Source organism: Odocoileus virginianus, chromosome 2, assembly GCF_023699985.2.
Source record: "Odocoileus virginianus isolate 20LAN1187 ecotype Illinois chromosome 2, Ovbor_1.2, whole genome shotgun sequence".
In the NCBI taxonomy this organism is placed as follows: Eukaryota; Metazoa; Chordata; class Mammalia; order Artiodactyla; family Cervidae; genus Odocoileus; species Odocoileus virginianus.
Window position 1 is genome coordinate 83818828 of NC_069675.1, and position 13587 is coordinate 83832414.

Genomic DNA, 13587 nt, shown 5'->3' on the forward strand with positions numbered 1-13587 from the left:
CTCACTTTTCCGTGTTACCTCAGCTCGCTGTCACTAACAGGCTTATGAAATATTAACATTCTCATTTTACAAGTGCGGCAACTGAGGCTCAGAATAGTAAACGACACTCCCGGTGACTTTCTGAGAGGCACCACCCACTTGGCCTTCAGGATTCTGATACCCATAAACCACACTGCCTCTCAGAATGGGTCACAGACCTCAGGGCTTGTCATCTAATCGGAGGGCAAAGATCAAGAGACATAAAACTCTTAGAGAACAATAAACAGCAAGATTTAAAGAGTGAACAGAGTCTGCATATTAGAGTCTCTTTCAGTTTTGACCTCAAAACTCACAATTCAGAGGAGAAGTGTGGTCAGCAGAACACTGTCTCCTCCCCCACAAAGACATCCACATGTTAATCCCTGGAGAGGGGGCCGGTAGGGTGTGCTGCCATCTGAGGTTGCAGATGGAGTTGTTAATCACCTCAGCTGAGCAGGGAGGCTTATCTGGGATCATCCCCGTGGGCTCCCCCAGCGTAATCACAGGACGAGGGAAGAGGCAGTGTTGCCAGGGACTGAGCCATGAGCCGCTCCCCCTCCTCCAAAGCCAGAACCCCCAGTTTGATGATACTCGGGAGCCAGTCCTTTGGGAGGTGATTAGGTTTAGATGTGGTCAGGGGGACAGGGCCTCAAGATGGGATTAGTGTCCTTATACTAATAAAAAGAGACACCAGAGAGCCCACCAGCTCTAGCACGCCTACACTCTCCATCTCTCTCTCCACCACGTGCGGAGATGACCGTGTGCAGGCCAGGAAGGGAGCCTTCACGAGAACATGAGCACATCGGCACCCTGACCTTGGCCTTCCAGGCTCCAGAATTGTAAGACAAATGTCTGTGTTTAAGCCCCCGGGCTGGTGGCACTGTTATGGCAGCCCCGGGGCAGATGAAGACAGTGATGGAGCGTGAGAAAGCCTGCACCAGCCGTGGCTGGCTCTGAAGATGGAAGGAGGCCACGAGCAGAGGATCGCACGGGCCTCTAAAAGCCAGAAAGGGTAGGGAAGCCTCCCTGCCTTCAGGAAAGAAGCCAGCTCACACCGTGATTTCAGCCTGGTGAGATCAGCCTGGACTCCTGATCTCCAGAGCTGGAAGATAAATCATTGTCATTTTAAGGCACCCTGTGGTAATTACAGCGGCCGCAGGATACTAATACAAAAGACTGAAAGGAGGCCAGCACTGTGTCAGGTCCCGGCTGGATGGGGAAGGCTGGGCAGGCCTGGGACAGGAGAGTGTGTGGACAGACCAGGAGCAGGGCCACTCGGGACACAGTGTGCTAGGACGCAGACATGGAGATGACACACTCCTGCAGCAGGAGGCACCGGCCAGCCTGGGAGAGTCCTCAGGTCGGATGGGGCCAACCCACCACCAACCATGAAACTTGTCAGAGAAGTCCCTCTGGCACATGAACTAAGGAACATGAGATAGGAAAAAGTATACGGCAGTGTGAGGCATAAATACTAAATTATCTTCACTGTTCTTCTAATAGTGCATAAAATGAGAGTTCTTCCTATCTGCCTAAGGAAATCAACTCTGAAAATTCATTGGAAGGATAGATGTTGAAGTTCCAATACTTTGGCCACCTGATGCAAAGAGCCGACTTGCTAGAAAAGATCCTGATGCTGGGAAAGATTGAGGGCAGGAGGAAAAGGGGACGACAGAGGATGAGATGGTTGGATGACATCATCAACTCAATGGACATGAATTTGAGCAGACTCCGGGAGACAGTGAAGGGCAGGGAAGCCTGGCGTGCTGCAGTTCATGGGGTCACAAAGAGCTGGACAGGGCTTAGTGACTGAACAACAACAAGAATGATCAAACCACTACGGTGACGCCTCCTGGAACTGTCTTCAGAGCCAGAAGGACGGTAGTTACAACGCTCCTAACCAATTCATCGCTAGCGGCTCAAACCCTTACTAAATCTGCCTGGCTTACTTCTGACATCTAGTTCTAAAACAGTTTAATCTATCCTTAAATCCCCCCACTAAATATAATCAAGAAAATGTGCTAGAGAAGAAACCCAAAATGCTGTGAACTATGTCAGCAGCTCACATGAGAAGGTACAGGGTTTCCTCGGGTGACTGAAGGAGACGACACTTGCTCTGAAATAAAGATTCCAGGATCAGTATTCTGGCTTTAAAAAAAAAAAAAAATTGAGACTCACAGCCTTATAATAACTCAAACTTGGCATGATGTAAAGATGGGTAAAAGGCGACAAAAATAGAGGCCCCCCTCCCCGCAAGGTCAGGCTGACGGCCAGCCTGCTCTGCGCAGTGCTTCAGAAAGAACAGGCTGGTGCCCAGAATGCCATATCAAAATTCCAGGCAAACGCCTCAACCTCCTGAAGCCTCAGTTTCCCCTCCGACCAAGCGGCAAAATGCCATTTCAAGCAGCTGGAAGAGCGTGTGCTGAGGAAAGAGAACACAAAGTGTGGCACGTGGGGGCAGACGGAGAGCTGCATGCGCACAAAGAAGGGCGTGGAGAGGCAGGGGGGACTCTGCACAGGTACCCAGGGCCCAGGGGATGCCAGGAGCTGGGATCGCGTCTGATCTCCTGCCGTGTTGACGAGGCTAAGGCTCAAGGTAGGGGCAGGTCCAGGGAGGCGGCGGCAGTTTCATAGGCAAATGAATTTGGAAAAGGTTAAGACCAGTTCTCCCTCACAATCCACTCTAGCATGTTACCCTTTTTGGCTAGTTTCGCAGGAAGAGAAACCTGTCACCCATGCTTTGGTCCAATTTCCCTAAAATTTTTGGAGTCCACAGAAGCGTGTCCTTCCTCATTTCTCTCAAGCTTCGGAACTTCACGAACATCAATGTGGACAAACAAGAGACACTGCAGAGTTGTGAGCACAGAAGCGACATCACCAAGTCGTGTTTTAGAAAATGAGTCTGGGGGGCAGGTACAGAAATGAGGTTTAAGGCATGTGTTCCGCAGTACAGGTCAGAAAGGTGGATCAGCCACCAGTGGTGTTCAGTTCATACAGGCAGCTTCCGGACGCCAACGTGCACACACCTTCCCCTCCTAATGCTTGTTTGCTGAAAAGCTGCCTTGCCGGGCTCCAGGCCAGCCTCAGGAGCCACGGGAAATCCTTTCTCAAGGCGGGCAGTGGCCACACAGACAATGTGTGCACGTGACTTCATGTTACTTTTGATCAGAACAAGTTCTCAACACAGGACTTCAAGTTGATTTTTGAAGCTAATCAGACTATGAAATATCCCTTTTACACACGCTTTAAATGATTAACTCAAACGTTTATAAGTGAACACAATTTAAAAAAATCTCTTAAGATCCTTTTTGCAATCTGCTGTTTATCAAAGAAACTGACATCCATCTCTTAGTGGTTTCTTGACGTCTGGAAGACAGCCTGCCAGGGTCAACAGTGGCAGCCTTGCAGCAGACGGGCCACCAATCACAGCCCTGCCGGCAGGAGGCCGAGCTCCAGAAGCATCCAGAGAACACCTGCAACCTTTGCCCTCAGCGTCCTCTTTGTAAAACGAGGACCATGTGTTGCAAAGATGAGTATGAAGGTACAGGACACCCAAGGTACACAGAAACGTTCAAAAAACATAAGACGATCATTATTCTCTTTGTCTACCCCCAACTTTAACCAGGAAAAATGCTTTTTTTGGGGGTGACCACCTTTTTAGATATTGAAAAACCCTTGTTTCAGCAAATGTCAGGGCTCTAGTAAGTGGAGGAAGCTTTAGACACTTGTTTTTGACTTTTACTTTTAAAGAGAAAAAAAATTAATAAAAATTTCCCAACATGTTTACTTCCAGTTAGGTGTTAGTCACTGAAAACGCCACTTCCTTCTTCCATAAAATCAGGGGTTGTCAGGTAATCAGTTAGTATCCACGTATTGGCAAGCCAAGCATGGTGGTGGTTTTGTTTTTCTTTTGTTGCTTGTTTTTAAAAAGTTGCAGAGGATAAGCAACAAGGCCCCATTGGACAGCACAGGGAAAAACCACACTCAGTATCCTGTGATAAACCCTGATGGAAAAAACATGGGAAAGCATGTGTATGTATGTATACCTGAGTCACTCTGCTGCATAGAACTTAACACAACATTGTTAATCAGCTGTCCTTCAATAAAATAACTTTAAATAATAATTCTTTGCTGGGGGCTGTCCTGTGTGTCACAAGACCTTCAGCAGCATCCCTGGCCTCTAACATTAGGTACCAAGAGTGAGTGTGCATGCACGAAACGCATACATTCCTCAGTTGTCAATGTGTGTGTGTTGCGTTGACGGTGGCAAACCACTCCGGCTGAATCACTGATCCGCGTCCGAATCTAAATGCACTATTTCAGAGACAAGGAAGCCAGGGCTAAAAGATGCTGAGTGCTTGCTCCAGGGCACAGCAGCCCCATGCCACAAGCTCCGGGCCCAAAAAGCTTTCCAATTTAGTGTGGGGGACCAGCTCAGTGGGGAACCTAACTCCCAGCTCTTCTTGGCTTTCCTAAACTTATTTCACATTCATTTGGCACTTGTCATAAACAATTAACACCTGTCTAATCATCTTAACTTCAATATAATTACAACATATAAAGTATGCAAAATAAAGGGAGGAGAAATATCTATAAAGTCAAAACTCTGCAACATTCATTTTTAGCCTATTTTCCTCAACAAATATTTTTCCCTATGGATAAGCTTTCCTCCCCATCTTGGTAAATTTTTAATTTTCTCTTTATCCTTGATGTCATGACAGGAGGACAAGTCTTGAGATATGCACACATATCCCCCCATACATATATGTACATGTGGATATTAGTATACACACATTTATATAAAACTTCTTTCCCTGAGAATTTAGTGGACTCTCTAAATCTGAGATCTGAAATCTTTCTTTAGTTCCAGGGACTCTTTTTCAGCTATCAATTAAAAAAAAATTCCCCTTTCTACTCTCTTTTCCCTCTTCTGGAGCTCCTTTTAGGTGGATGCTAATATTGACTCCTTTGAATCTATTCTTGTTGGCTCTTAATTTTTATTTCACAGTGTCCATCTGTTCAGCTCCTTGTGTTCACATAACATGGGGCCCCACTAATTCCGTCTCCCTATGTGTGTAGCTTGCCATTTATCAAATTTTAGTTTTCATTTCAACAAGTTGTTTATAGAACAGACTTGTGGACTCTGGGAGAAGGCGAGGGTGGGATGTTTCAAGAGAACAGCATCAAAACATGTATATTATCTAGGGTGAAACAGATCACCAGCCCAGGTTGGGTGCATGAGACAAGTGCTTGGGCCTGGTGCACTGGGAAGACCCAGAGGGATCAGGTGGAGAGGGAGGTGGGAGGGGGGACCGGGATGGGGAATACATGTAAATCCATGGCTAATTCATTTCAATGTATGACAAAAACCACGGCAATGATGTAAAGTAATTAGCCTCCAACTAATAAAAATAAATGGAAAAAAAAATTAAAAAAAAAAACAAACTTCCAAGCCTTTTACTGGTTCTTTTTCACTAGTACTTGCCCATTTCAATAATTTAATAACCTCCATAGCCCCTTGAAGAATCCAAATCATTCATTCTTACTGAAAAGTCTTGCTTTGATTGCCTTATTAAATTTGTTTCGTCAAGTATGAGTTTTTCAGCTTCTCTTCAACTGTTAGGCTATTTTTGATACTATCTGAGTAAGTTAGATTTTCATTTTGATGAAGTCTATCCATTCTTTTTCTTCTTTGGTTATAGCTTTCTTTGCCCTACCCAAGAAACTTTTGCCTACCCCAGGGTGCAAAGATATCCTCCTGTGTTCTTCAGGAAGTTTTTAGGTTTAGCTTTTATATTTAAATCTGTGATCCATTTCATATTAATATTTTGTGTAAGGGATGGGAGAGGGTCATGGCTCCCTTGTTGCCATGTAGATATTCGGCTGTTTCGGCAGCATTTGTTAAATTTTAGAATCAGCTTGTCAGTTCCCCTGCTGACGTTTTGATTAGGATTGTGTTGAACAGTAACATCAATTTGGGAAGCAATGACATCTTAACAATATTGTCTTCCAACCCCCCCACACACACCATATACCTCTTTCTGTCAGCAGCGTTTTGTAGTTTCCAATGTCAGTTTCTTACGTATCTTTTGTTAAATCTGTTCCTAAATATACTTGGCTATTCTCAACTGCAGTATCATCTTTGCAGCTGAAATCTACTATTCTTCACTGTCTTGGTCTGCACCGCCCTCACTGGAGGAGAGACAGCGCAGCCAATAGAGTTGTGCTCACACGACAGGGGACTCTTTTTTAATGTCTTTATGGCAGTGTGTACATGTCCATCCCAAACTCCCTGTCTCTTTCCCCCATCTGCCCCCTCTGGTAACCATAAGTTTGTTCTCTGAGTCTGTGAGTCTGTTTTACAGGTGACTCTTGAATAAGGTGGGGATTAATCAGGGTATAATTTATAGCCAGCCCTCTATACCCATGGTTCCTCCATATCCTCAGATTCAACCAACCATGGACCTCATTCGAATCTACTAAAAAATATCCACGTGTATGTGGACCTGAGCGGTTCAAACCAGCATTGTGCAAGGGTCACCTGCATTTGAGCTCGGGGACAGGGCTGTTACATGGGACCCGCGTGGATCACCTGCATTTGAGCTAGGGGACGAGGCTGTTACGTGGGGCCCGTGAGGGTCACCTGCATTTGAACAGGGGGACGGGGGTGTCACGTGGGACCTGCACTTCCAGAAGGTCTCAGAGCCCTCCTCCTGACACCACACCACCAGCAGCACTCCCTGCCCTCTGCTCCAGTTACCGTCTTCCCTGAAGGGAGGAACCATGACGGTGACGGGCACAACGTGGTGCTCCCGGGGGCATAGCCCGTGCCGCTCCCCTCCCAGGCCACTGCCCGTAGGCACCCCCGGGGCACCTGCCACCCTCAGCACCAGTGTTTGTCTCCCACCAGCCAGCTCTTCTCTCTGCCCACCATCAGCCCTGCTCCCACCTCCTCAGGATTCCTCACAACTGCTGGTCCCCCAAGGCTGCCATCTTTCTGAGTCAAACTTCACAGTCACTTAATGACTTAAAAGACATTTTCTATCATTTGTAAGGTCCTGTGCAGGTAGCAAACCTGCCACATACGTGTAGCCTGTCATTTTTAGGTCAAAAGTTCCATGTTTTTTTTTTTTTTAATTTTTAACATATAATGAAGTCTAGATTAAATATTACTACAATCAAATTAGTTGGTTATGCTTTTTTATTTATTTTCTTTCCAGACAAGACAGGTAAGAGAGCAAATGGAAAGGGCATCTGGAGTAATTAACAAACAGCAGAAACCAAACTACAGAGGCAGAAGTGAGTCCATCCCCTAACCAGTCTGACAAAGCTGTTCACACAGGGTGATCACGGGAAACTCAACTGCACTTCAGACGACAGGAAACACACACGCTCCTAAGAATGACACATCCCAGCTCACCTTTCTCTCTAATTTGTACACCCAGAAAAAGAAGTCTGGTTGATTAGTCACTCACGGTAATTAACATTATGATATCCGGACTGAGAATACAAAATTGTCCACAAAGAAAACTAGGAAAGAATGCATACTCACCCAGCCCGGAGATATTTATTGCTTTCACGGATTTCTTCATTTTGTAGAGAACCATCCGGTCCACGTCCAAGGCCTAAAACACAGAGAATGTACTCATTAACACGTGCTTGAGCTTAGATCACAGCTACAGAGAAGAGCCACACAAGAGCCACGGGGAGGCTGGTCTGGGGCCACCTCCCTGGGACCAGGGCTCAGTGTGGTAGGGAAGCAGGTGGTCCCTAAAAGCCACCGTCTTTCCACGCCCTCATCCACCTGAAGGCTCTGAGTTGTCTCTGATCGCTCTGCCCGCTGGATACTGGCCTCCCACAGTGTAGCGAGTCAACCTGACCAACTCTGCTTCCACCAACCCTCAGTTTATCCCTGTGAACCAGCCAGGCCCGGGGACGTGCCAGCCTGCCAGGGCCTGGACCAACCACCACACCATAGGTGTGTTCAGCTGTTACGATGCCTGGCATGTAGTAAGGGCTCAAATAAAATTTGTTCAATGGCTAATCATACCTGGAGTTTTAATCACAAAAGACACAGGGGTAAAATGTCCCTTTATCCCAACGAAACTCTACAGAGGAGCAAGGGGTGTCACTTTTTGTTGTGATGGAAGGGAAAAAGCATTTGTAAACCGGGACAGGAACACCAAACACACGGCTTTTGTGAAGACTAAATGCACACCTGCAGGGAAGTAGCTAGCCTAATGTCTGGTTTACAGTAGATAATCGGTAATAGTACTTGTTACTCATTTTGAGTTTGATCAAAAAAGTACAATGACGGATCATCTTACACAGAGCACACCTCTCCCTGGAGAGACAAATTCTGGACGTCTGGCCTTCCTGAATCTCCTCTTGAATCCATTTTCAACGTGAGCTCAGTTGCTCAGCTGTGTCTGACTATTGTGACCCCATGGACTCGAGCCCGCTAGGCTCCTCAGTCCATAGGATTCTTCAGGCAAGAATACTGGAGTGGGTAGCCATTCCCTTCTTCAGGGGATCTTCCTGACCCAGGGACTGAGCCCACATCTCCTGCTTGGCAGGTGGATTCTTTACCCCTGAGCCACCAGGGAAGCCCTATTCAATACCTGCTTCGTAAGTCCTAGTTCTAACGTGGCAATGACTATTTTTTGCTGGATGCTAAAAACAGATGTGACTGCTGCTGACAATTTTACACAGAAAAATGATCACAAGGCACCAGATATTTGACAGAGTGGTTAAATACAAAGAAAGGATGCAATAAAAAAAGGCAATGTTTTCCAATATTTTGTGGAAAAGAGTAGGTAGGGACTAACATAAGACAGTAAACATAATTATAGAGAATTAGCTTTTATTTTCCTAGGAGGTCAGCTCTAATCCATTCCTGACTTTCCCTTGAGATATAAAAAGAGATTTGGAAACAGCAAATAACCCATGAAAATCACTACTGAACTATCTTTCTCACAAAATCTCATCAATTTTTACTGCCCACGCATGCACCGACTCCCAGAGTCCCCAGGGCCAGCAAGAAGACAGGGTTTGCTCAGGGCTGTGTCAGAAACACTACTTCCTGAAGCTTGGACAATGATGTGTCAGAGAACACAGCACCCACATACAAAGACACAAGTTCAACACAGGCGTTAAAAGCTCCGGAAAGGCCCAATCCCCACATAAGGGGCCACTACTGAAAAACACATCTGTTTTACTCAACATCTCGCCTAGTATCTCGAGAGAATTTGGTCCTATCCAGACTTTGGAATCACTAGAAAAGAATCTGTTGTGCCTGCATGCTCAGTCGCATCCAGCTCTTTGCAATCCCAGGGACTGTAGCCTGCCAGGCTCCTCTGTCCATGGGATTCTCCAGGTAGAAATACTGGAGTGGGTTGCCATGCCGTCCTCCAGTGGATCTTCGCCCCCAGGGAGGGAACTCATGTCTCCTGCCTTGGCAGGTGGATTCTTCACCACTGCGCTGTGTAGAAAAGTGTTTAGAAGAGTCTGACTTGCATTCAAATAATAAAACCCGCTCCTCTTTCTAAAGCTTCCCACAGACAGCAGAAGACATCAACAGCAACCTGGTCAGACTATATGGAAACACTGTAAGTCAGCCAGTATTCATATTAAGCCCCTCCTATGTGGTAGGAGGTGTGAAGGTTGAAAACATTCTGTACAGAAAAGAGAAACTCACAAGAGTTGGAAGGACCACTCCCTACCCAGGAGGTCCTAAGACAACCTCTCAGCTCTTTGGCAAAGCTTGATGAACCTGCACCCTGATCTTCTGTTACAATGAATTAATGAAGCTCCCATTAACCTCCTACCTTCTCTTGGCTTCCAAGTACCGTATACTTCCTTCCCCCACCACCCAGAACACTCTCCCTTCCTTCTCGTGACCCTCAGCTCCCACACTGAATTTGGTTTGATTGGTTTAGAGGTACCTCTTCCTCCTCAAAGTCTTTTTGGATGGGTCATCTGGGTGCTCCTCACAGCTTCTCCTACCAAGTTCTATGCTTAAGAACTGACTCATTGGAAAAGACCCTGATGCTGGGAAAGATTGAAGGTGGGAGAAGGGGACGACAGAGAATGAGATGTTGGATGGCATCACCGACTCAATGAACATGAGTTTGAGCAAGGTCCGGGAGTTGGTGATGGACAGGGAGGCCTGGCATGCTGCAGTCTGTGGGGCACAAGAGTCGGCGTGACTAAGCGACTGAACTGAAGATTTACTGAGCACCTACCACGAGCTGAATATGAGCTACATTATATAGATACAATGGTGCGCAAAACAGCACCTGCCCCTGCCTTCATGGAGTTTATAATCTAGCAACTCAATGCCTGAAATAAACACAAATTAACTGTGACCACAGCCAGGGGTCCAGGACTGAGCTTGACCTGCTTTTCTACTTATCCAGCTCTGCCTCGAGATGGATGCCACCTCGTAGGGTACCTACCCGGCCCAAGTGTCTGCTGAGCATGGAAATGTGGCTCATGGCACACCTTAAAGTGATGCTGTTTTGGACATACTAGGTTAAGTAAAATATAAGTAAAACTAATTTTACTGTTTCTTTTTACCTTCCCAATGTTCTCTTCTAAGGACAGACAAGGGGCAGCCACTGAAGTCTTCTTGGCAGAGGGCAGAGGGAAGGAGAAGGTCATGCGGACCCAGTGAGAACATGGATCTGGGCCGGTAGAGAAGTGGATTCAGGGAAAGCCCACCCAAAGGTGAGGGACCGGCTGGACCCCACAGTGGGAAGGTCGAGGCAGGGCAGCAGACATGCTGGAAAGGTCTGGGAGTGGCCGCCAAGATCTACTCTCAACCAGGCTTCAACTCTCCAGCTCCTGGTCCTCCAAGAGAGTAATTTGTCCACAGGGCTTCGGCTCGATCACGCTGAGAAAAACGGGAACCTCAGTGTGGAAGGCAGACGGCAGAGGAAACACGCTTTATCACAAGGTTAAACTCTGACACTCCCCTCCCAGGTTATACTGTGGGACACACCCCTCCCTGATCATTCAAAGGCTTGTAAAAATATGCCGCCCTGCCCCGTGGAATCCTCGCCTTGTCTTTAAAGGGCCATGCTGTTTCCTGAACTCAGGAAAGAGCAGACAAGCAGTAATGGCTGCTTTTCCAGTCTGTTAAGAAGAGCCTGGAAGTAAAAGTAAGGTGGGCGGTAGAGGTAATTTTTAATTAAAATTACAAGAGGGAAATGCAATTACCGCCCCACTCAAAAACACACCCCTCATTATGGTGCATATTTACAGATAATTAAGATTGAACTTGGTCAGAAGTTCAAGTGATGAAGACTTAAGTGCTGGAAAAAGCCTCTGTCATTTATATATAAAAACAGCACAGGAATCTTAGAACAAAAATAATAAAAATTTGAGGGTTTCAAGGAACGAAAAGTTTCTACCAGCTGGACTGAGATTTCTAACCAGATCACACCCTCACCCACACCCTGCCCTCTCTAAAATCTACCTGAGCTCAGGAAAAGAGAAAAAAACGCTGTAATTACAACCAGAATTTGCATGTAAAAACTATAAACAAGCAAAAATCTAATAGACAATACGGCCCTAAGCAGGCACCATGCAACAGCCTATGTCTGGCCAAAGCTCATTAATTCTGAGGAGCCGGACCACAGCTGACCTTTAGTTTATAAAGCAAATTTTACAGAGTAAATTTATCACATAAACAAGGCTGTGGGGATGTGTCTCAGATATTTCAGAGGAAAATAAACAACTGTCTACAACCACTTTTAAGGCCTCTCTTTTGATCCCCTAAGCTGTTGTATTAATAGCCACAGTTCTTATTTATTCACGGAAGCAGCTCTCCTCTGAGTCCACGGCTGGTCCAGGGCTGTGCGCAGCGTGGGAAAGGACATCCTCCCGGGAGGACGCACACACTTCTTTTCAGACCCGTGCTGTCCGGGACGGCAGCCACTAGCCACAGAGGAATATTTAGAGTAAAGTTACAGAGTCAGCTCCTCAGCCTCGCTCCCTTTTCTCTGGAGCTCCGGTCGTGGACCAGAGACCATTTCCAAGCAGGTGGCCCTTGATGCTTCTCCTCTTCTCTGCCGGTCCCTCTGTGGGCCAACCTCCAGGGTAGCCCCATAAAACACTGGGAGTACTTAGGGGCCCACGCCCTCTTCCCTCGGTGAGCTTGGCACCCACATCACCACGTGACACACCCTGTTCCCAGGGCGCCATGGGGACCTCCATTCTGGCACAGAGGCATCCTGGTCCTGATGCTGGACTGTGGGACGACACCTCCAGTCTGTCTGAAGCGAGCCTCGGGCATCTGGGGCCGACAGGCATGTCCACCCCTCAGTCTGTTTACAGGCGGCCTTGAGCCAAGGATCTGTCTAATCTATGTGATGATGGGGTGATGGGGGATACTAACTCTAAACCCCCATTGAAAGAAAGGTTCGTACATCAACTATACTTCAATTAAATAAATGAAAAAAAAAAAAGAAAGCGAGAGAGAGAGACACGTCATTCCTCCCAGAAGGAATTCCACTCTTCTCGTTAGTAGACCTGCATTACCAAAAAATCATAAAGAAGGCTGAGCACTGAAGAACTGATGCTTTCGAACTGCGGTGCTGGAGAAGACCCTTAAGCACCCCTTGGACAGCAAGGAGATCAAACCAGTCAATCCTAAAGGCAATCAACACTGAATATTCATGGGAAGGGCTGATGTTGAAGCTGAAGCTCCAATACCTTGGCCACCTGATGCGAAGAACCGACTCACTGGAAAAAAACCCTGATGCTGGGAAAGACTGAAGGCAAAAAGAGAAGAGAATGGCAGAGATGAGATGATTAGATAGCATCACCGACTCAATGGACATGAATCTGAGTAAACTCCAGGAGATAGTGAAGAACAAGGGAGCCTGGAATGCTACAGTTCATGGGGTCACAAAGAGTCGGACACGACTTAGAGACTGAACAGCTACAACAAAACCAAAAGAACTATACTTCATCATCATGATTATATTTTTCATTAATAAAAAAATTTTGTGGAAATTTATTTTATCTCTTATTATCTAAGCATGTACACAGTTTCTTCAGTTCTGCCTCTGGGGCTGAAAAGCCTGAAATATTTACTATCTGGCCCTTTGCAGATAAACTCTGCTGACCCCTGACCTGTGGATCCACAGAAACGTTTCTCCAGCACCGTCAGGCGCCCTGCTGCTCCTGCCCTGACCTCGAGGGCTCGGCACAGGGCCAGCTTGGTCCCCAGCTCCCTAAGGCCACAGCTGGAGCCAGCAAGGGTGGCAATGGCCTGGCCTACTGTTGCAACCCAGAGATGCTGCCCTGGAGGACAGCGGACCACAGGCCTCCCCACTCGGGCCACAATCCAAGCCTGACCCATCTCCTGTCCCCTCAGTCCTTTCAAGAAGGACCAACTGGAGAGGAAACGACAGATTTGAAGGACAGAAGACCAAATAGCAAAACAAAACAATGTGCAGACCTGTGCCCTAAGGACAGTTTTGCCAAGAAAGGGTTGTACAGACATTGAGATGGCGGCTTTGCCTCATCACACGTTTGGCCTGACTTCTGAAGTCACGGAGA

At 46.8% G+C, this 13587-nt stretch overlaps 1 protein-coding gene across 3 annotated transcripts in view; it reads right to left on the reverse strand.

The window, feature by feature from the left end:
* The window catches only part of ASAP2 (ArfGAP with SH3 domain, ankyrin repeat and PH domain 2), a 154808-nt gene that overhangs the window by 100185 nt on the left and 41036 nt on the right, over positions 1 to 13587 (reverse strand). For all 3 annotated transcript variants that reach the window (XM_070451860.1, XM_070451854.1, XM_020912045.2), the window contains exon 2: positions 7571 to 7643. In XM_070451860.1, the coding sequence (XP_070307961.1) occupies positions 7571 to 7643 (73 nt within the window). The remainder of the gene's footprint in view (positions 1 to 7570; positions 7644 to 13587) is intronic.